The 23,117-nt window shown below is 44.4% G+C and overlaps 2 protein-coding genes across 2 annotated transcripts; one reads left to right on the plus strand and one right to left on the minus strand.

Moving 5' to 3' along the window:
* Positions 1-12,116: 12,116 nt before the first annotated feature.
* On the minus strand, positions 12,117-12,857 carry LOC136486354 (protein RESPONSE TO LOW SULFUR 2-like). Its single transcript, XM_066483221.1, has one exon. The coding sequence runs from the start codon at positions 12,698-12,700 to the stop codon at positions 12,326-12,328; it is 375 nt and encodes a 124-aa protein (XP_066339318.1). The 5' UTR covers positions 12,701-12,857; the 3' UTR covers positions 12,117-12,325.
* Positions 12,858-20,621: 7,764 nt separating this feature from the next.
* Positions 20,622-21,813, plus strand: LOC136458265 (uncharacterized). Its single transcript, XM_066458236.1, has 2 exons — positions 20,622-21,357; positions 21,572-21,813. Exons 1-2 carry the CDS (start codon positions 20,622-20,624, stop codon positions 21,811-21,813), a joined length of 978 nt encoding a protein of 325 aa, XP_066314333.1.
* The last annotated feature ends 1,304 nt before the right edge of the window (positions 21,814-23,117 follow it).

Raw genomic sequence — 23,117 nt, forward strand, 5'->3', positions numbered from 1 at the left:
GACCCAGACTTCCAGTGTCCGGTCAATTCTGAATAGACCGACGCTGGCATCTTCACTGCTACGCCTGACCGGACATGTCGGTCCACCGAAGGCCAGCGTCTGGTCACAATGAAAACAGTGAGCCTGAGTTCCTTTCTCCTCTATCTTCTTCACCATTGCTCAAATGTGCTAACTACCAAGTGTATCATCTTGAGCACGTGTGTTAGCATATTTTCTCAAATATTTTCAAGGGTGTTAGTACTCCACTAGATCCTAAATGCATATGTAATGAATTAGAGCATCTAGTGGCACTTTGATAACCGCATTTCGATACGAGTTTCACTCCTCTTAATAGTATGGCTATCTATCCTAAATATGATCACACTTGCTAAGTGTCTTGATCACCGAAATAAAATGGCTCCTACATTTTATACCTTTGCCTTGAGCCTTTTGTTTTTCTCTTTCTTCTTTTCCAAGTTCAAGCATTTGATCATCACCAATGTCATGATCTTCATCATTGCTTCATCACTTGGAGTAGTGCTACCTCTCTCATGATCATCTTGATAAACTAGGTTAGCACTTAGGATTTCATAAATTAACCAAAACCAAACTAGAGCTTTCAGTCTTCCCCTTTTTAGTAATTGATGACAACCCTTATACAAAGATATGAATTAAAGTTCATTTGAGTCCATGTTGCTTGCCCAAGCATATTTACCATATGTAAAGGATATGGACAAGTTTCATGAACTCCATATGATAGCAATTGCTCCCCCTATATATGTGCTAAGAGTTTGGATTGAAGCTTTGCACATATGATTAGATAGGAAATATAGGAGACAATTTCTACCAAATGATGCTAAGGTATAAGAGATGGACCTTTGAAGCGTGATACCAATCGGAGTGCACTAATATATCATCCTTAGCACCATTAGTAACTAGACATACACAAAAACTAGAATACCCTATAAGATCAATATTACAAATAAGGGTCTAGTTTCCATAAAATGAACATAGGTCTAGTTACTTTAGCCTATGCATGCAAGTTTTTCATTTCAACATTCAAACCTACAACTAGCATACACCACACAAGCATGGATATTAAAATTAAAAATTTATGCCATGCAAGCAAACATATGTAATGCACATTCAAATTTACCATACAAGTTCATGAGCTTGCTCCCCCTATTTGTATGCTCAAAATTTGATCCCCTTCCTTTGTCATATATTATCTCTCCCCCTTTGTTTCACTATCTTTGTACACTATTTATCTCCCTTTGTCATCAATGACCACAAAGGCTTAAAGTATAGATAGGGTAGGATTATTAATGTCAACAATTTGCACAAAAGGTGACCTCAAATTATAGATAGGTTGGGGTGAAACTATGTGAAATGAGGATTATTTTTCCAATTTGGTTCAATCTAGATTACTTGCAAAAGATATTTGACTTGGTTTGATCCAAGGACAAGCTTCTTCACACCTCCTAATAAGGGTTATCTTGTACCATGTTGAGTTAAACACTTATAGCTCATTTTCTAAATCAAACACTAGGTTTATAAGCCCACAAACATGTCATATGCTACCACTAGATCATTTCAAACATACAAGCAATAGTGGTACCATACAAGTATCAAATTCATTTGATTTTCATGAATGAGCCTAGGACATGATAGGAATGACTAGATGCACTAAACAAGTCTTTAGCAATGGATGACTGACATGTCAATCAACTTTACATTGCTTTGCTTGAAGGAGGGGCATGTCATATAGTGGGGGTGCATCAACACATATTGGAGAAGTCAAGTATGTTCAATTCATTCCTTAGCTTGCAAAACCTTTTCTCATCAAGTAGCTTGGTGAATATGTCAGCAAGTTGATCTTCGGTGCCCACACTCTCTATGCAAGTGTCCCCTTTTTGTTGGTGATCTCTTATGAAATGATGACGGACATCTATGTGCTTTGTTCTTGAGTGTTGAACCAGGTTGTTGGTTAGCTTTACGGCACTTTCATTGTCATATAGCAATGGCACTTGCTTGAACTTGATTCCAAAGTCATTCAAGGTAGCCTTCATCCAAAGTAATTGAGCACAACAACTACCGGCCAAAATGTACTCCGCTTCGGCGGTTGAAAGTGCTACACTATTTTGCTTCTTTGATGACCAAGATACAAGTGATCTTCCCAATAGTTGACATGTGCCCGATGTGCTCTTTCTCTCAACTTTGCATCCCGCATAATCGGAATCCGAATATCCAATTAACTCAAAAATTGCTCCTTTGGGATACTATAATCCAACATGTTGTGTATGCTTCAAATACCTCAATATTCTTTTTGTTGCCTTCAAGTGACTTTCTCTTGGTGAGGCTTGAAATCTAGCACACATGCATACACTAAACATCACATCCGTTAATGATGCGGTCACATAGAGTAGACTTCCAATCATGGACCGATACATCTTTTGATCCATCATGTTGCCACTAGCATCACTATCCAAGCTTCCACTTGTCCCCATTGGTGTACTAATAGCTTTACTTTCATCCATTTTAAACTTCTTGAGCATGTCCTTGATATATTTGTCTTGACTCACAAATATGCCATTCTTTATTTGCTTGATTTAAAGACCAAGGAAGTAACTAAGTTCTCCAATCATAGACATCTCAAACTCACTTGCCATTATCTTGCCAAACTCCTCACAAAATTCTTGATTTATAGATCCAAAGATGATATCATCAACATAGATTTGCATTACAAACAAGTCATTTCCAAGCTTCTTGGTGAAGAGAGTGGTGTCAACCTTTTCTATCTTAAATCCCTTAGAGAGTAGAAAATCCCTTAATCTCTTATACCATGCTCTAGGTGTTTGCTTCAATCCATACAAAGCCTTTCTCAACTTGTAGACATGGTTGGGTTTCTTCTCATCTTCAAAACTGGGAGGTTACTCAACATACACAAGCTCATTGATGTACCCATTGAGAAATGCACTTTTCACATCCATTTTGTATAACTTGATGTTGTGGGCACAAGCATAGGCTAACAAGATCCTAATTGCTTCTAATCTTACAACCAGGGCATATGTTTCTCTAAAGTCAAGACCTTCAACTTAAGTGTAACCTTGAGCCACTAATCTTACTTTGTTCCTTATTACTATCCCATCTTGATCTTGCTTGTTCCGAAAGACCCACTTAGTTCCAATCATATTATGATCCTTAGGCCTCTCAACTAAATCCCATATATGGTTTCTTGTGAAGTTGTTTAGCTCTTCATGCATAGCATTGATCTAATCAACATCCCTCAAAGCTTCATCTATCTTCTTAGGTTCAATGGATGACATAAATGAAAAATATTCACAAAATGAAGCCAATCTTGATCTTGTTTGCACACCTCTTGAAATATCACCAATGATAGTGTCCAATGGATGATCTCTTGCAATATTAGTTGGTTGAAGCACTTGCACTTGATTACTAGCATTTGATTGATCACTTGGTTGAGATGATGAACTAGCCATTTATTGATCTTGCACATTGCCATCACTAGTGCTTGCTTGGATTTGATCATGAGAACCACTAGCTTGCACATTTGAGTTAGAGAGTACTTGATTCTTGTCATCTTCAACATCAATCACCACTCTAGGCCTTAACTCACCAATGTCCATGTTTCTCATTGCCTTGACCAATTAAATGCCTTTCACATCATCTAGATTCTCATCTCCCTCTTGAGAACCATTTGTTTTATCAAACTCCACATCATGAACCTCTTTAAGAGTACCACTAGCCAAATTCCAAACTCTATAAGCCTTGCTAGTAGTGGAGTAACCAAGCAAGAAACCTTCATCACATTTCTTTTCAAACTTGCTCAATCTAGTGCCTTTCTTCAATATATAGCATTTACAACCGAAAACCCGGAAGTATGCTATGTTGGGCTTTCTTCCACTCAATAGCTCATAAGGTGTTTTCTCCATCATGGGGTGACAATAGAGTCAGTTGCTATAGTAGCAAGCCGTGTTGATTGCTTTGGCCTAAAATGAATGACTCACATTGTACTCACTCAACATTAATCTTGTCATATCAATTAAGGTTCTATTCTTTATTTCAACTAGCCCATTTGATTGAGGAGTATACTTGGCCGAGAATTGATGTCTAATTCTAAATTCATCACACAACTCATAAACTCTAGTGTTCTTGAATTCACTTCCATTGTCACTTCTAACTTTCTTGATTATTGTTTCAAACTCATTGTGAATGCCTTTGACAAATGATTTGAATGTTGCAAATACATCACTCTTTTCAACAAGAAAGAATACCTATGTGTATCTAGTGAAATCATCCATAATCACAAATCCATATTTGTTTCCACCAATGCTAGTGTATGCAGTTGGTCCAAACAAGTTCATATGCATCAACTCAAATGCCTTGGATGTACTCATCATGCTCTTCTTAGGATGTGTATTCCCAACTTACTTTCCGGCTTGACATGCACTACATAGTTTGTCCTTCTCAAATGTGACATCTTTCAAGCCTCTAACTAAGTCATGCTTAATCAATTTGTTCAATTGTTTCATTCCAACATGACCAAACCTTCTATGCCATAACTAACCTATGCTAGACTTAGTGATCAAACATGTTGATAATTGAGCTTCTCTAGCATTGAAATCAACCAAGTATAGATTCACATATCTAAATCCTTTGAATATCAAGTTAGAGCCATCTATACTTATGATCTCTACATCATCCACACCAAATATGCACTTGAAACCAAGATCACACAATTGAGATACCGACAATAAGTTGAAGTTCAAGCTCTATACGAGTAGCATATTGGAAATGCTCAAGTTATTGAATATTGCAATCTTACCAAGCCCTTTGACCTTACCTTTGCCATTGTCACCAAATGTGATACTATCAATCCCATTGCTCTTGCTTTCATTGATTGAATTGAACATTCTTGGATCACCGGTCATGTGTTGTGTGCGCCCACTATCAAGCACCCAATGCCTTCCTTCAGCTTTATAATTTACCTGCAAAAGAAGATCAATTCTTTTTAGATACCCAAACTTGCTTGGGTCCTTGTAGGTTAGTCACCAAGGACTTTGGTACCCAAATGGCCTTCTTCTTTGGGCCCACAATTGGTGTACCAATGAACTTAGCCCTCACACCATTGGCACCCTTATAAAGCATGTAACATGAATCAAATTTGATTGAGGATACATTAGGTAGCTTGTTCTTGTTAGTCTTGTAATTTTACTCTATGTGCCCAACTTGCTTGCATCTATTGCAAAACAGACCATTGCCCTTCATAAAGCTAGCTTTGGGAGTGACAAAGGCCGCCTTGCCTTTCTTGGGGGTATAGCCTAATCCCTCTTTGTTGAGAGAAAATATTTGGCTACCCAAGCACTTTAGCAAGTGGACTTCTCCACCATAGGCATTGCCTAAGGCACGAGTGAGCTCATTCACTTCCTTCTTGAGGGTTTCATTTTCCACCATTAGTGATGTATCATTCATAGGTGGAGTGGTAATGGTTGTGCTACAAGAAGTGTTACTAGGAGCAACAATAATGGGTTCATGAAAAGATTCATCAATAAGATCACATGTTAGTCCCACATCACATGTTACTATCACTTGCTTCTTTTTGGCTTCCTCCTTCTTGACTTGCTCAATGAGAGAGGAGTGAGCCTTTTCAAGCTTAGAGTGAGCTTTGCCAAGCTTCTTATGGGCATCCATTAGCCCCTCATGAGTGGCATTGAGCTCATCAAAGGATTGCTTAAGAAATTTTACTTTCTTGCATAATTCTTTGCACTCCTTTCTCTTCATCTCATTGCAAGCGTGCACTTACTCACACATGTCTAAGAGCTCCTCCTTGGAGTACTCCTCATCATCATCATCATCATCATTATCATTCCTACAAGAGTCACTTTCACATTTATCATTATCACTCTCATCATATTTTACCTTGGTGGGCTTTGCCATGAGACATGTAGATGGAGTGTCGAAGATGGAGAGCTTCTTGTTGATGGCGATGCTTGCTAGTGCTCTCTTGATAGATTTCTTGTCATCATCACTAGAGCTATCACTATCTGAAGAGCCATCACTATCCCATGTGACCACATAACCACCACCCTGCTTCTTCTTTTGGAAGGTCATTTTCTTCTCCTTCTTTTCCTTCTTTTCATTCTTATCTTTCTTGTGCTTCTTCTTCTCATCTTCATCATTATCACTATTGTAGGGAAAATTTACTACAACATGATCGGGGCTCTTGCAATTGTAGCATCTTCTAACATATTCTTTGCTCTTGGTGTGATCTCTTCTCTTTCTTGCACCATAGCCCTTCTTCTTCATGAATTTTCCCATCTTGCGGACAAATAAGGCCATAGCTTCATCATTAATATCACTAAGATCATCATCATCGCTTGATTCTTTCTTGGACTTGCCCTTGTTCTTGGATGATGATGAGCTAGCCTTGAATGCCATACTCTTCTTCTTGTCTTCTTCTTCTTCCTTCTTGTCATCCTTGTCACCCCCTCCTTTTCCACATGGTCTCTTGGGTCATGACATCACCTAGTACTTAGTTGGGGGTAATCTCCTTCAATCCTCCTCTTATGATGAGCAATCTCAACATCTCAAATTTTGGAGGTAGGCACATCAAGAACCGATGAGAGACATCATCATCCTTGATCTTCTCTCCCAATGCCTTCAAATCATTGACAATCACTTGCAATCGATGGAACATCTCCAGAATGCTCTCACCTTCCTTCATCTTGAAGCTTGTCAATTTATCCTTGAGGATATACAACTTGGTACTCTTCACCGCTAGTGTGCCCTCATAAGTTTCTTCCAATCTTTTCCACACTTTATTTGTTCTTTCACAATCCTTGATTTGCTCAAACACCTTGAAATCAATGGCATTGTATATGGTGTTGAGAGCCATTAAATTGCATTGCTTATTGATCTTATCTTGGTTGGTGGGATCATCGAAATCGATGATAGCATAATCATTCTCGGTCACTTCCCATACTTGATCATTGATTAAACCAAGATATATCCTCATCTTTCTCTTCCAATAATCATAGCATGTGCCATCAAAGAATGGTGGTTTGCCCCCCATATGGTTAAACACAACTTGAGCCATAATTTGACACCGAGGTTGTTAAGCCTTCAATTAAACGGTGACCACGGCTCCGATACCACTTGAAAGGTCCTAATATGGCTAGAGGGGGAGGTGAATAGCTGAAAGGTTCTTTTTTAGTTTTGGTAATTGAGTGACAACTTAGGTGGACTAATTGTGTTTATGTGAGATACACAGGTGATTAGTCCATAGGTACATGTGTGTGAGCAACATATGCCATGAAGGTTAAAATGGCTTGGAGATGTTGCAAAGCTCACACATGTGATGATGAAGGAGCTTAAATGCACATGAGACATGACATTGAGTCATGTGATCAAGGTGGAGAAGATCAAGACAAGACTTGGCTTGATGGACCAGTTGCAAGCGTGAAGGGCAAGTCGAAGGCTTTGGAGTGATGGACCATGTGGCGGTGAAGCTTGAGCAAGACTTGGCACCGATGGACGATAGCAATAGTGAAGAGCAAGTAAAGTCAAGATCGATGAACCAATATGATCACGTGATGATATGAAGTGAATCATATCATTGTTAATCGTGTTGGTGCATGTGTTGCATCGACATTGAAGGAGATGGAATGGAATGAGCAAGGCAAAGGTATAACCTAGGGCATTTCATTTCATCGGTCATAGGTGTGTAGAGCAGTTTATGACCAGGTTTAGGATAGATGGCCGTACTATCAAGAGGGGCAAACTTGTTTGCATATCGGTCATCTAGTGCCACTCGAGTGATCTAACTTTGCATTATCGCTAGGATCGAGTGGCGTGACAAGTTGAGTGGCTAACATCCTTTGGAAAATGATTGTGAAAAGCTAACACACATACACATGGTGGTGTACACTTAGTGGTGTTGGCACATTTACAAAGGAGGTGGTGTTTGCAGGGTTGAGATGGGTTTGGGTCCCTCTCTCCCTCCCGCCTCGCAAGCTCGGTGGGATTCGGTGCTTTCGAGAAAATGGAATGCCTATTTTCTATTGCGCCGGATGTAAATTCTGGTGGTTAGCTCATTGGAGCAAGGGTGAAGAAGTTAGAAGTGAAAACGAGTTGGTCGCGAAGACGCTGGCGTCGGTCAACTGACCGGACGCTAGGTCTGAAAGCACCGGACGCTGGCTGGCTGCGTCCGGTCAGGCTGATGTATGGTGACGTAGAAGCTGGAGTGTGACCGGACGCTGGCTGCGTCCGATCAAGTGTGACCGGACGTGTCCGGTCGAGGTCGGTACCTTACTGGAAACGACCGGACGCTGGGGGTTCAGCGTCCGGTCAGTTGAATGCTACTGCGTCCGGTCAGGTCAAGTGACCGTTGGAGTCAGGACACGTGGCCGTCTGTGGACGACCGGACGCTGAGGTCCAGCGTCCGGTCAACACGACCGGAGCGTCCGGTCGGCCCGATTTTTGCCCAGTGAAGGGGTAACGGCTAGTTTAGCCCTTGGGGCTATAAATAGAAGTGGCCTTCGGCCATGACTGGTGTAGAGCACCTAAGGGGACTTTGTGTTCATGCTTGAGAGTGCTTGGGAGCCCTCCATCACACACATACTTGATAGTGATCATTCGATTGTGTGAGTGAGCGATTCTAGTGCGATTGCATCGTGAGGTTGCATCGAGTGGCACTAGGTGATCGAGTTGCAAGCCGGTGGTGCTTGTTACTCTTGGAGGTTGCCACCTCCTAGACGGCTTGGTGGTGGTCTCCGTGGAAGCCCGCAAGAAGCTTGTGTGGCGCTCCGGAGAAGTGCTTGTAAGGGGTATTGTGCTCGCCCCGCGGGAGCCGCGAAGAGCAACTCTAGTAAAGCGTGTCATTGAGCTACCCTCACTTCCGGGGTAGGTTCTTGCGGCGCCCGACGTGTGGGCTTAGCGGGTGATGCTAATTAGCCGCCGAACCACCAAGTGAGCGGTCGACACAACGGGGACTAGCGTGTTGGCAAACACGTGAACCTCGGGAGAAAAATCATCGTGTCAACCTTTGTTCTTCCCATTGGTTTGCATCCCCATTACATAAGCTTGCAATTACTTTTATACATATTAAGCTTGTGTAGTTGCTCTTGTAATTAGATAGCTTGTGTAGCTTGCTAATTACCTTCTTGCTTGTGTAGCATAGAAGTAGCTCCCTTGCGTGGCTAATTTAGTTTTAGTAACCTTGTTAGTCACATTGCTTAGTTTGTGTAGCTAAGTATTTGCACTCTCTAATTAGGCATTGGTTGCCTTGTTATTGAGCATTGCTAGTGAGCTTGGTTAGCTTTGTGCTTTTGCTTACTAGCACGTGTAGGAGCTCCCTTGTTGCTTAAAGTACTAGTGGCATAGGTTTGTGTAACCTTGCTCCTAGAATGGTTTATGAGAGCTCTAACTAGCCTAGCACCTTTGTTGCATAATTGTTATCTTTGCAAGGTGCTAGTGAACAAATATAGTGAGGTATAGTCTTGGCTAGACCGATAGTTTTAATTCCGCATTTGTATCGGTTAGCCGACGTGATTAAGTTTTAGAAAAGACTATTCACCCCCTCTAGTCGTCATCTCGACCCTTCAATAGCCTATTTAAAATTCTACAAATCAACTAGAGCAATTTAATTAGTAAGACAAATAGCGAAATGCAAACTTGCTCTAGCTCTATGAGGGTTGCAAGCCACCTATCCAACAATTCTAGTTGCAATGATTACTAGACACACAACTTGCTATGATACTACTCACTAAGAGCTCTCAATCATGCTACACTAAAGAGCTCCACTAGATGAACTTAAATAACAAGTCAAGCTCTCAATTCTAATTACACTAAAGAGCTTGCCACAACTAGTTTGCAAGAATATAAAAGAGTGAGTAGGGTGATTATACCACCTTGTAGAGGGATGAACCAATCACAAGATAAAGATGAAATCAATCACCGGGAGAATACCAAAGGGCAAGAGACAACCGATTTTCTTCCGAGGTTCACGTGCTTGCCAACGCGCTACGTCCCCGTTGTGTCGACCAACACTTGGTGGTTCGGCGGCTATGAGGTGTTGCACAAACCTCGTCCACACAATTGGACACCGTAAGAACCTACCCACAAGTGAAGTAACTCAATGAGATGAGCAATTTACTAGAGTTACCTTTCGGCACTCCACCGGGGAAGGTACAACTCCCCTCACAATCACTGGAGACGGCCACGAACAATCACCAACTCGTGCCGATCCTCCACCGTTGCACCGAGCCGTCTAGGTGGTGGCAACCACCAAGAGTAACAAGCGAAATCCGCAGCGCAACACGAATACCAAGTGCCTCTAGATGCAATCACTCAAGCAATGCACTTGGATTCTCTCCCAATTTCACAAAGATGATGGATCAATGATGGAGATGAGTGGGAGGGCTTTGGCTAAGCTCATAAGGTTGCTATGTCAATGAAAATATGCAAGAAGTTGGAGCTTCAACCAGCCATGGGGCTTAAATAGAAGCCCCTAAGAAATAGAGCCGTTGTACTCCTTCACTGGGCACACTGCGGGCTGACCGGACGCTCCGGTCAGACTGACCAGACTCTAGACCCAGCGTCCGGTCAACCGATGTAAGCCATATGTCATTGTCCATTCAACAGGAACCACCCAATCGCAACGGCTAAGTAGTGACCGGATGCTCTGGCATAAGTGATCGGACGCTGGACCATCAGCGTCCGGTCGTTTACAGCAAGGTTCCAAACCAGGTTTTCTTTGACCGGACGCGTCCGGTCCACCTCGACCGGACACATCTCAGCGTCTAGTGCAAAACCCTGGATACTGTGCTGACCCGTCAGTTTGACCGGACCCGGACTTCCAGCGTCCGGTCAATTCAGACCCAGCGTCCGGTCAATAGATCGACGCTGGCATCTTCACTGCTACGCCTGACCGGACGCGCCGGTCCACCCAAGGCCAGCGTCTGGTCACAGTGAAAACAGTGAGACTGAGTTCCTTTCTCCTCTATCTTCTTCACTCTTGCTCAAATGTGCTAACTACCAAGTGTATCATCTTGAGCACGTGTGTTAGCATATTTTCTCAAACATTTTCAAGGGTGTTAGTACTCCACTAGATCCTAAATGCATATGTAATGAATTAGAGCATCTAGTGGCACTTTGATAACCGCATTTCGATATGAGTTTCACTACTCTTAATAGGACGGCTATCTATCCTAAATATGATCACACTTGCTAATTGTCTTGATCACCGAAACAAAATGGCTCCTATATTTTATACCTTTGCCTTGAGCTTTTTGTTTTTCTCTTTCTTCTTTTCCAAGTTCAAGCATTTGATCATCACCAATGTCATGATCTTCGTCATTGCTTCATCACTTGGAGTAGTGCTACCTCTCTCATGATCATCTTGATAAACTAGGTTAGCACTTAAGGTTTTATCAATTAACCAAAACCAAACTAGAGCTTTCACCCGTCCGCTCGCTACGCACGCTACGCGCGGGAAACGAGTAGTTGCGGGCGTCCGAACGCACGTCCAGGCGCTAGTAACGCCCGAGATCTTTTCATAGTTTTGCATTTGACCTAGTATGTGTTAAAAGTGAAAAAAAAGGTATATCCAGTTGGTTTTCTGTATAGATCATCCTCAATTCAGCTGCCTTATCTACCAGCTTCGACGAAAGTAGAAGAAAGCCGATGCCATTTTAGGTTTAAGTGTGGAAGCAAGTAACAGCTTGGCCGAGAAGACACGGGACGACGTCACGTCTCTCTCTCGAAAGAGCTGGCATCATCCTTGGTTGCTTTGTTAGTCGCGCTCCGGCTTTGTCGGAGAAGGTGGGTTCTGGACATACTTCCGTGTAGAAGAACTCTGATCCGGTCGTAGCAATTAAGGTCAGCTGATTTAATTTGAAGTTTCATTGCTAGCTGAGTCTAACTCTTCCCTTTTGTCACTTTGTATCACCTTAGATTTGGCATTTTTTCAACCTTACATAGAAGTTTTTGCCTAACACATCGCGAAGCCATCTTATTGATGTTGGGTGATTTTTAGCTATCCAATACAACTAGTTAGATCCCTTTTTCTAATTGCACGTTGAGTTGCCGGCCATCAAAAAGCCAGTGAATTAGATCGGTTGACTGATTTTTTTTCCTTTAAAAATAGAGCAGAAGGCAAAGACCGATCCGATCTTATAAATTACAATAAAACCAACGAACTAGAAAGCAGATCAGTAGCCACTGATTTCTTTACTGCCTTGTCTACATCTCTCAAGCTATCAAGCTAAGTAATAATATACTACCCGTCGATCGTTCAGGAGCAGCCAGTTTTCCCGGTGATTACTGATTACACACACCGTACAGCTCGATCGATCGATCGATCCATCCTCGAGGTCGTGACGCCGCCGCCGGCGAAGCCCCGGATCCCGGAGGACCTGAGCACGCCGTCGACGAAGGCGAGGCGCTCGGACAGCGCCCTGACACGCTCCTGGCACTCGATGGCCTGCTCCACGGCCTCGGCCTCCAGCTCGCCGAGCTGCACGCACAGGCGCTCCTCGGCCTCCTCGGTCACGGCCAGCCGCGCCAGCGCCGCCTCCAGCTCCCGCCGCAGCCGCTCCTCCCTCGCCGCCGCCTCCGCAACGGCCTTCTCGAGCTCGGCGTTCCTCCGCTTCATCTCCTCCGCCTCCCCGCTGGCTCCCGCGGCCACTTTTCTTGTCATCATGGCTACGCCTACGCGATGCTGCTGCTAATACAATGTATGTACTCCAACGTTTATTATTGGATCAAGCTTGTAGAATTCAAAGTTTTCAGCTGGCTTGGGTTGGCTTAAACTTTGGGCCTCTCCTTATATATAGGCCGGAACGGCAAAGCAGTGACCAGTGAATGACGAGATGAATTATCGTCGTACTTTTATGCGTGTGTGAAGTCAAATTTGGAATAGAAGTAAGGAACTAGGCTTCTAGTCCGGTTGAAAAGTAATGGGTTGAATTTCCTTTTCGGGTGTAATTTGTAGTCGATGGTGAAATGTGTTCACGTTATTCACGAGCGTACTTTGTTAATTCTTCTGTTGGCGTACAAAAGGAAAACATGATTTACCGTACAAAAAATTTTTGAGCCACGGTTCTTTTTCTCGCGTTATAACTTGTTATTATAATTTATCATTTACTGTTATAGTATATTATTCTCGAAAGAATATGTACTCCACTATCATCTGGACAAACAGTTGAGAGGGATCTACGCGATAGTGATCTGACTTCTGACACGAGCTGACGTGCAAATGCAAGCGAGAGCAAGAAAGTAAAGCAGACAGGGACCCAGGAGTACTATTTTTAGCAGCGTGACAGGAAGGAGAAACCCGCACATTTCATCTTCCTCGTAGCTCAGGGCGTGTTTTGATACCGAGAAATACACAGTAATAGGATATGGATGTATTGTTGGCAAAATAGAGAAAAAAGGAAAACATAAATAAAGAAAATATATGAATAATTTTGTTTGGAACACAAGAATTAGAACAGGAGAATCCAAGTGGATTCACTACTACAAAAACTTTACTGGAGGCGGACGTTTTCGGTTTTCCGCGGCGGACAAAGCCGTCCGCCGCGGCCTAGAGGCCACGGTAAATCGTGGCTTAACCGCGGCGGGCGGCCTTGCCCGCCGCGGTTAACCGATTTACCGCGGCGGACGATGTAACGTGCCCGTCGCGGTAAATATACTTTTACCACGGCGGGCATGTTACACCGCCCGCCGCGGTTAATCATTTGGAAAAAAACAAAAAAAAACCCAAAGCCCACCGGTGAGCCCATTGACTGAGCCCACCGGCGAGCCCAATCCCAAACCGAAACCCTAGCGCCGCCATCGTCGTCCCTAGATCCAGCTGCAGCCGCCTCTGCAGCGCCGCTGCCGAAGATGAGGCCAGAAAGGAGGAGGGCGCCGAGCAGCCGTGCATCTGCGTGCGCCGCCACCGCAGCTCCGACGTCCGTGCCGGCTCTAGATCTGGGAAAGGGGAGAGGGCACAGTGAGGGAGACGAAGAGAGAAGAGCGAGGGAGACGAAGAGAGACCTGTACCTGCATTGGCAGCGCCACCGTCACGGCATTCATCGGATCCGGCTGGGATCCGTCGGATCCAGCCGCCCTCCTATAGGATCCGGTAGCCCTCCACCTAGAACCGCCCGCCGCCGTCGTCAGGGAGGGATGGGGAGGCCGCCTCCCACCAGATCCGGCCAGGGAGGAAGAAGGGGGCTAGATATGCACGAGGGAGAGAGGAGACCAGGGCGCGCCGCCGATGGACACGCCGCCGCGCGAGAAAGGGAGCCAGGTCCCGCGCGCAGAAGCCGACGCGCGCCCCATGTCCCCAGCGCCGCCGGTGGATGTCACGTCGGGAGAGGAGTGGAGAGGTGGTGACGACGGAGTGGAGAGGAGACTGCCTCGGTCTCGCGCGGAGTGGGGAGTGGGGAGGTCGCCTCGCCACGAACTCAGTCGCGCGGAACGGAGAGGAGGTCGGGCCGACCGGTGGAGGAAGAGAGAGACAGAGGAGTGGGGTAGAAAACCCTAACTCCTCGTATATATAGTTCAAGGTTAAAATCGGGCCTTGCTGGGGATTTTGGGCTTGGGCCTTTTCCGAGGCGGGTCATATAGGATGCCCGCCACGGTAAATCAATTTACCGTAGCGGGCACCTTAAGACGCCCGCCTCAAGAAATAGGCTATTTTTCGAGGCGGACATCTTAAGACGCCTGCCACGGTAAATCGATTTACCGTGGCGGGCAAAAGTGCCCGCCTCAGAAAATAAAAAACGCCCGCCTACTTAAATCGACAGGCATTAACCGTGGCGGGCAAAAAGATGCCCGCCACGGAGGCCACCCGGGCGACGTCGCGCAAATTCGATCATGTAGTAGTGATTCACATTAAACAAAGACACATAAAATGCTGACTTGTGTGGACTCAGTAATTAACATGTGGTTTTTTCCTATGTCATCCTTCATCTAAAATAGGCCCAAACACCACTAAAAATGATTTTAGAAAATAGGCTCTCTAATTAGGTGGACACACCTAATGACCGTCTCTGTAAATGGCTAGAGGGCCTCAAGAAATTGCCCATATCTAAAATCATTTACAGAGACAGGCGTGCTAATGCGCCCGTCTCTGAAAATCATCGATTAACGGAGGCGATCGTTTTAGGAAGTCTGTCTCCGTAAATCGATTTTTAGAGGTGGATATCTTAAGACGGTCCTATGTTAATTGATGATTTTTAGATGCAGTGTTCTAAGTGGTTGTCTCTAAAAATCGATTTACGCGGGCAGATGTCTTAATATGCCTCATCTCTATAAATAGTTGCATAAAAAAATAATTCACAACTTTTTCATATGAACTTAGAGGAAGATAAGCTTTATATCAAAGTTGTAGTTCTCAACGTAATCTACAACTTTGTAGGTGAAAAGTTTTCCATTAAAAATTGTTAAGAGTCCTACAATATTATTTTAAGTTCATGGGTTTTGAAATTTAAAATTTTCAAACAACCGCAGATGTTTATATAGTCTATACCAAAGTTGTAGTTCTAAATACAATCTACAACTTTGTAGTTGAGTTTTTTTTTTTTATTTAAAGTCGCTTAGAGTCTCAAATTTATGTCGTAAGTTCATAAATTTTAAAATTTAAAATTTAGAGTTGCTAAACTACCTTGAATGTTGTTGATAATTTTTTATTTGAAATTTTTAAGTGTCTCAAATATTTATTTTAAATTCATATATTTTGAGATTCAAATTTTTGAAATTTTTCAACAATCTCCGATGGAGACATATCCTATACTAAAGTTGTTGTGCTTGACGAGATTTAAAACTTTGTCATTCAAACTTTTTTTTATTTGAGGTCATTTAGTAGTCGAAATATTTAATATAAGATTACGAAATGTTGATATAAACAGATAGCATTCCATACAAACTAGCGATTGAGTCTGTGGTGTAGTGGCAGTGATGTGTATGGCTGAGCATTAGGTTGTGATATAAAAAAATGAGCATTTGGTTGTGGGTTTGATTCCTACGTAAGACTCCGCAAGACTCAATATTTTTTTTAGTTTTTTTTGGTTTTCTAGAAACCATTTATAAATGGCATAAAATAAATTCCCTGCCTCACTTGATAGAAAACGCCCGTCTCTGATGTTTACCCAACTAATGATGTTATTGTTTTTTAATTAGACAGCACAACGTAGATGGCCATAATAAGCACGCATACTCATCCATATAAACATACGTATGCAAACCCTATTCTATGAGCACATATGAGCACCTCTAAAGGACTGAACTAGCAAATCTCGATATTCACAAAATCACCACATGCACCTTGCTGTCCACGAGGACGTCGCTTACCACTGAAAGCATACCGTTAAATCCTTGAATAAACCTATAAAAATACGAGCATACATGCCAAGTCGAGGACTTAAACCAGGTGGGAACCCAACCAACTGAACAAGTGGTATTTTATAGAATTTTAAGGCATAATAAGATAAACTAAAGACTTCAAGATTGTATAATTACACAAAATAATCATGGTCATAACCTTATATTATTTTAAGACAACTAAACGGTAGTATCTTTTATGAGCTAGGCTAATAATAAGAAACAGACAACCAAAACAGTGAGCCATTGCATGCATTCGGACTATATGATGCGAACCAGGTTAGATTATTAGAACACGTATAAACAACCAATCATATAGGCTCCTATGTGCTCCAACTCAGGGATTGGGATTTTGGTTTGTTATATCTTTCTCCAGTATTCATCCACAAAAACCATCAAATCTCAGAAGAATATATGAACAAAATTTCCGTATTTCCAAATGAACAGCTGTATTTAAAGCCAAAATTTCTTCCGTCCTAGAACGAGGTCTGAAATTTGCTAAAGCCACGAACTGCGGTAACCTCATATCAAAGGTTTTCTGACTTAATACAGGTTGCTGCCCACGGGCCACGGCTGGTTACTTGGCACCCTTGCCCGTTCGCTTGCTCTCACCCCCAGGGGCGGATCTACAGGGGGGGCTGCCGGGGCTCAAGCCCCCCCTACCGCCGGCGAGCCCATGGAGCCCCCCCTGAGCCCCTCCTAAAATTTTTTGCCATTGCTGCTGTGCTGCTTTGAGGAGAAGAAGTTAGATGCGTGATGTATGGAGGTTGAAGAAGCTCTCTGTTCACTGCAATACTGCATCCATCCACGTAACTTACATCCTAGGCCTCTATTACGGCCCATCAAGGCCCAGCGTCATCCGCATCCCTTCAGTCCATTCGCATCGCTGCAGCCAGCAGCCAGAAGAGGCCCACGTTGGGCACTGGCCAGGGCGCATAGCCAAGTTGTGATTCTTTTCTCTCTTTTTTTTTTAATTCTGTATCACTTGTCTACTAAGTTTTTGTGGAAGAGTAGCATATCAATTTTTGTGCTATGAATATCTCTTGGAAGTAGTAGCATTTTTTTAGAGAGGCTTGTATATACATGTGCAAGATCCAATACATATGCCACGTTCTAAGATTTTCCAAAATGCACTTTTAAAAAATGATTGGCATCGACGCGATCAAGCACCGGGCCTCAATGCCTATATACCATCACCGACATCAACATTAGCCACTATGTTACCCATACCGCTAAGACGACACAATTGTATGTTCAGCTCCCCTATTATATTTTCCTAGATCCGCCACTGCTCACCCCTACCGTCTCCGCGAACGAAATGTCATCAGCTCGCTGCCTCGCCGTCGCCGGACATGGTCTCGCGCGCAGTGCCTAGTGCTTTCACGCATGGCGAGTTCTGTGTCCAGGTGTGAAGGATGCCCGAGGCGTGCCTACGCTCAGCAAGGCGACAAGAGGTGCGGGCACAGTGACGTCGTCACCCCGGCCGCCGCGTCCCACGTTTGCGCTTGCGCACTCCTCCCGTCCGGCTCCTCCGACGTTCGCAGGCTCGCCCGGCGCGCGAGATGGCGACGCGACGTCATGTCTCCCGCGCACTCGCTCAGCTACGACATGCGGGCCTCGCCTATCGTATGGCTCCACCTCCACCGTCCATTCCGTCCGTCCAGCTCTGTTTTGCTTCGCCTGTGCCGCAACAGCGGCTTTGCGAGGTGGGGCCCCGTCTCTGCTCATTGCGACTCGACGTCGGACATGGCCGGCGCCGGCTATCGCGGTTCCGGCCGAAAATGATGATGCCTGCAACTTTTTGTCGCCGATCCCGGCTAAAAAAAACACTGCGGATTTCCTCACGTACCGATTCAGGGCAGATGCTCTGCCATCATCGAGACGGTCAGACGGACTCATCGAACTGCCATTCATGACGTAGCCTGTTTGATAGTAGGAGTTAACCGTTTGTCTTGAGAAGCATCATAGGGCGTGCTTGGCTTCAAGGCTGGGTCCTGTACCGCTTTGCCTAGCTACGCTATAGAGTACTGGAGGGGCTTGCGCCCATATAATTTAAAAAAGGGAACAAAATGGTACACGTTTGGAAGTTCAGCAAACTTTTCTAGCGGGTTGGTTTCTGAGCTGATAAGCACGACTGACGCTAATTTGTTGTGAGAGAAAAATACTGTTGACTGGCTGATAAGTCCTGGCTAAAACAAGCGAACATGCTGAAAGTTCAAAAGTTGTAGCCCTTAGCCCAAGCAAGCTAAATTGGCTCGCCCGACCATGGCTAACACCGGCAAGGCTGAGCGAACTCGTCTGGGAACCAAGCACCCACAGTTTCTGCCAAACAAAAACCATTTCTTCTCGAAAGAAACGGGAGATTCTCTAACAAACAATTTAGTGTCGGAATCAACAAAATGTATAGAGTTAGATTCTACTAGATTTTATAAACCAGAAAAACATATTTCTCAGGACAATCATAATCACCTCCTCCCATGATATTTTTTCAAGAGACCGAACATGCTAAACGATGCCTAAGGGCTTGTTCGGATAATCCCCAATCCAAGGGATTTGAAAGGGATTAAGAGGGATTTTATTCCCTACAAATCAAAATCCTCGTCAATTCCATTTAATCTCCTTTGATCCTCTTGGATCGGGGATGAACTAAACTGCTATGGAGCATTTTCATTTTGTATGGGGATTAGTCATGACCCTTTACAGATAACGTGTTTCGTGATCCCCTTCTCCACTTGCATTTCTATTGTAAGCACTACAACATCTGATTTCCTAGCATTAGTATAGATCTGAGCCTAAGTATTGTGGATTTGTGGCAACAATTGAGATGACATGACTGTTACACTTCAGCATTGAAGCTATCCGCACTTCTTCAACTCTATTTCCATCTCTAAAAAGGAATATTCTATCATAGTCATCGAGATTCTTTACTCTATATACATTTCTTCCGCACCCGTGTTATCTCTATCACATACTCTATACCCACTATTCCATATTTTATTCCCCTCTCTCCTCCTTTCTCTCTCACCAACTCTCTCTCTCCGTGCTATAGTGTTTAGCGTGTGTGCTGCGCGCGCACTGGGCTTCCAGGTGCACTGTGCCGCCGGGACGCTGCAGACCAATTTACAGACGCACGGTGCGGGCGCCCGCGCACGCTACCGTGCGCGGTGCCGGGCCGTTTAGCGGTCACGGTGCGGATAGCCTCAATGCAAAAGCTAGACATGACTACCAAAGCCGAGTAGCTCTCTGCTTTCCTTCTCCTAGTGGCAGGTTTTACCAGCTTTATCAGCGACATGAATGCTAGCTCCTCCTGTCCACTTGTGTTTTTTATCACAAAAGTATTATTGCCTAAGAAAAAGGCAACCGGGTTAGTGTATTTATGCCACACTATAAGAAATGTATTTTTTTTTCCAAATTTTTTATGAGTAACCAGGATTTTTGTCGAGTTTTTATCAAGTGGCCAACCTTTCTATTATGTTTTTTTTTTATATTTTCCAACAATTTTATTAAATCCGTAAGAATTTCAGTTTGTGAAACAAATCCCTAACAACATGATTCCCAACAAACCAGCTACCAACAAATATGTAATTATCCACATGTACTAGAAATAATTGGCCAGTTGTAAAAGAAAATATTGGGAGGTCATTAGTCTCACGTAGAGCCCAACGTAAGCTAGCAAACAGTTGCTACCGTGATGACGTCATCATACATATTATGTTTTATTTTCTTAATGTGATCACAACTCTCTCATCAAATATCTTTTTTTGATCCATTTTCACCATTGCGCTTATGATGCGATCCACAAATCAAGACTCATGCTGCGTGTATTTTAGAGTTGTTTCTAAAACAGAGCATGTAGACTATGCTAGAAAAAAAAAACATAAAATTAATTTACGCAGTAAGCTGAGGTATACTATAAGCCCAACAAGAGGCACACAAATCCATCGCCCCGCCACGGGCTTCTCCGCCTTCCAGTTCCAGGTAAGTAGGACCACGAATTCACAATCAATGCGAATGAATCGTGGTAGAATGGGCCAAACTGAGCCGTGACCCGAATTCGGATGGGCCAAAGTGGTTTGGGCCGGCACAGTGGCACTAGTCATCTGAGCCGACACAGCGAGAAACTCAGGCGGCCGTCCTGTCAAACTGATTGTGAATTGAAGCGCCGGGCGCCGGCAAGCAGTCGGCTCTCCGCCTCTCCCTATCCCTATCCCTATCCTTGTCCCCAAACCCCGAACGCCGCGGCGATAGCAACCATGGCCATGACTCCTCCGCCGAAACGCCTGTGCGGCCGCTCGCTGCTGGATCTGCCCGACGACCTCATCCCTGAGATCCTCCTCCGCCTCCCGCCGCACGATCCTAGGCGCCTCGTTCGCTGCTCGGCCGTCTGCAAGCCCTGGCGCCGCCTCCTCACCGACCCCGCCTTCCTTCGCCGCTATCGCGCGTTCCACGGGGTGCCGCCCATGCTGGGCCTCCTCTTCCACCTGGAACTCCCCAGCAATCGTTTCCTCGCTCGGTTCTTCCGCACCACCTCCTTCCGCCCTCGCACCCTCGACCACGCCGGCTGCTACGTGCGCGACGCCCGCCACGGCCGCATCCTCTTCAGAAACGTCACCGGCGAGGAGAATGGCCATGACCTCTTCGTATGGAGCCCCGTCACGGATGAGGTGTGGGGGCTGTACATGCCGTGCCCGTTCTACTATTGGAACGTGGCGGTGGTCTGCGCTGCGGCCGCGAGCGAAGGGGGCTGCGACTGCGACCACCTCGACTGCCACGGCGGGCCCTTCCTCGTCGCATTCGTGGACACCGACGACGATGGGATGACGTACGCCCGCGTCTACTCCTCGGAGACCGGAGCCTGGAGCGACGCGACCTACGCTCAACACCCCAATGGCCTCGCGGACATGGACATGCTGGAACCCATCGCGCTTGTGGGAAATAGGATCTACTTCCCTGCTGCACAGAGCAAGACCATCGTGGAGTACGCCTTTAGTTTGCAAAATTTTTTGGAAAATAGCACTGTAGCACTTTCGTTGTTATTTGGCAATTAGTGTCCCATCATAGTCTAATTAGACTTAAAATATTCGTCTCGTGAATTTTGTTTAAACTGTGTAATTAATTTTATTTTTTATTTATATTTAATGTTTCATGCATACATCAAAGATTTGATGTGACAAAAAATCTTAAAATTTTTTGCAAAATGAAGTGCAACTAAACGGTCACCAAGGTCACGGTATCCTCGTGCCGGCAATGGGCGGTGGTCTGGGGTTCGCCAGTGTGCGGGGGTCCCGCCTCTACCTGTGGTCGAGAGAGACCGCCGGTTCCGACAGAACTGCGGCGGCATGGACGCAGAGCAGGGTCTTGGAACTCAGCACACTGCCCGATCGCGAGACTCGTGTCCCCTTGAACCAAACCAACTGCGCTTTTAAGGATACGGATGGCTTCTAATTTTGCAACTGGTGCAAAAGTTTCTTCAAAATCTAAACCTTCAACTTGAGAGAACCCCTTTGCCACTAGTCTTGCATTGTTCCTCACAACAACACCTTGATCATCTTGCTTGTTGCGGAACACCCACTTTGTTCCAATGACTCTTGCACCTTTTGGTCGCTCTTCAAGATTCCAAACTTCATTGCGAGTGAAGTTGTTCAACTCTTCATGCATGGCATTGATTCAATCCGGATCTTTAAGAGCTTCTTCTACCTTGGTAGGCTCATAGCAAGAGACAAAAGAGTGATGAGTGATAAATGAAGTAAGTTTTTGAGATCGAGTCATTACACCCTTTGATGGACTCCCTATGATGAGATCTTGTGGATGATCTTGTAGGAGAGGTGTATTTCTTCTATTGACCACTTGAGGAGGAGGTTGTGGAGCATCAACATCTTGTGCTTGTACCACCATTTGCTCATAGGAGATATGAGTATCTTCATTTTCTACTCTCCCATCTTTTTCACTATCTTGTGGTACATTTGATGAAGAAGGTTGGTTAATGACTTGTACATCATCTTCATCATCTTTTGGCTTGATGTCTCCCACCGGAATATTCTTCATAGCCTCCCTCAATGGTTCATCACCTACATCATCAAGATTCTCATGTGCTCCTTGGGAGCCGTTAGATTCATCAAATTCCACATCATATGTTTCTTCAACCAAGCCGGTGGCATGATTGAGTACTCTATATGCTTTGGATTTCAATGAGTAGCCAACAAGAAAACCTATATCACAACGTCTTTGAAACTTCCCTAGGTGTTGCCGCTTCTTGTAGATGTAGCACTTGCAACCAAACACCCTAAAGAAGGAGACGTCCGGCTTCTTCCCATTGAGCAACTCATACGGTGTCTTGACAAGGAACTTTTGAAAAAATAGACGGTTGGATGCATAACATGCGGTGTTGATTGCTTCCGCCCATAGAGCTTCAGGGGTGTTGTACTCATCTAGCATTGTCCTTGTAAGAGTGATCAAAGTCCGGTTCTTCCTCTCAACTACACCATTTTGTTGAGGAGTATAGGTTGCGGAGACTTCATGTTTGATTCCAACTTCATCACAATAAGCTTCTATGTTTGTGTTGTCAAACTCTTTGCCATTGTCACTTCTTATCTTCTTGAGCTTCACTTCAAATTCATTTTGAGCTCTCTTGGCAAACTTCTTGAAACAAGATGCAACTTCGGATTTGTCATGAAGGAAAAACACCCATGTATATCTTGAATAGTCATCCACAATCACAAGACAATAGAGATTTCCTCCCAAACTCTTGT

This window comes from Miscanthus floridulus, chromosome 1, assembly GCF_019320115.1.
Source record: "Miscanthus floridulus cultivar M001 chromosome 1, ASM1932011v1, whole genome shotgun sequence".
NCBI lineage: Eukaryota > Viridiplantae > Streptophyta > Magnoliopsida > Poales > Poaceae > Miscanthus > Miscanthus floridulus.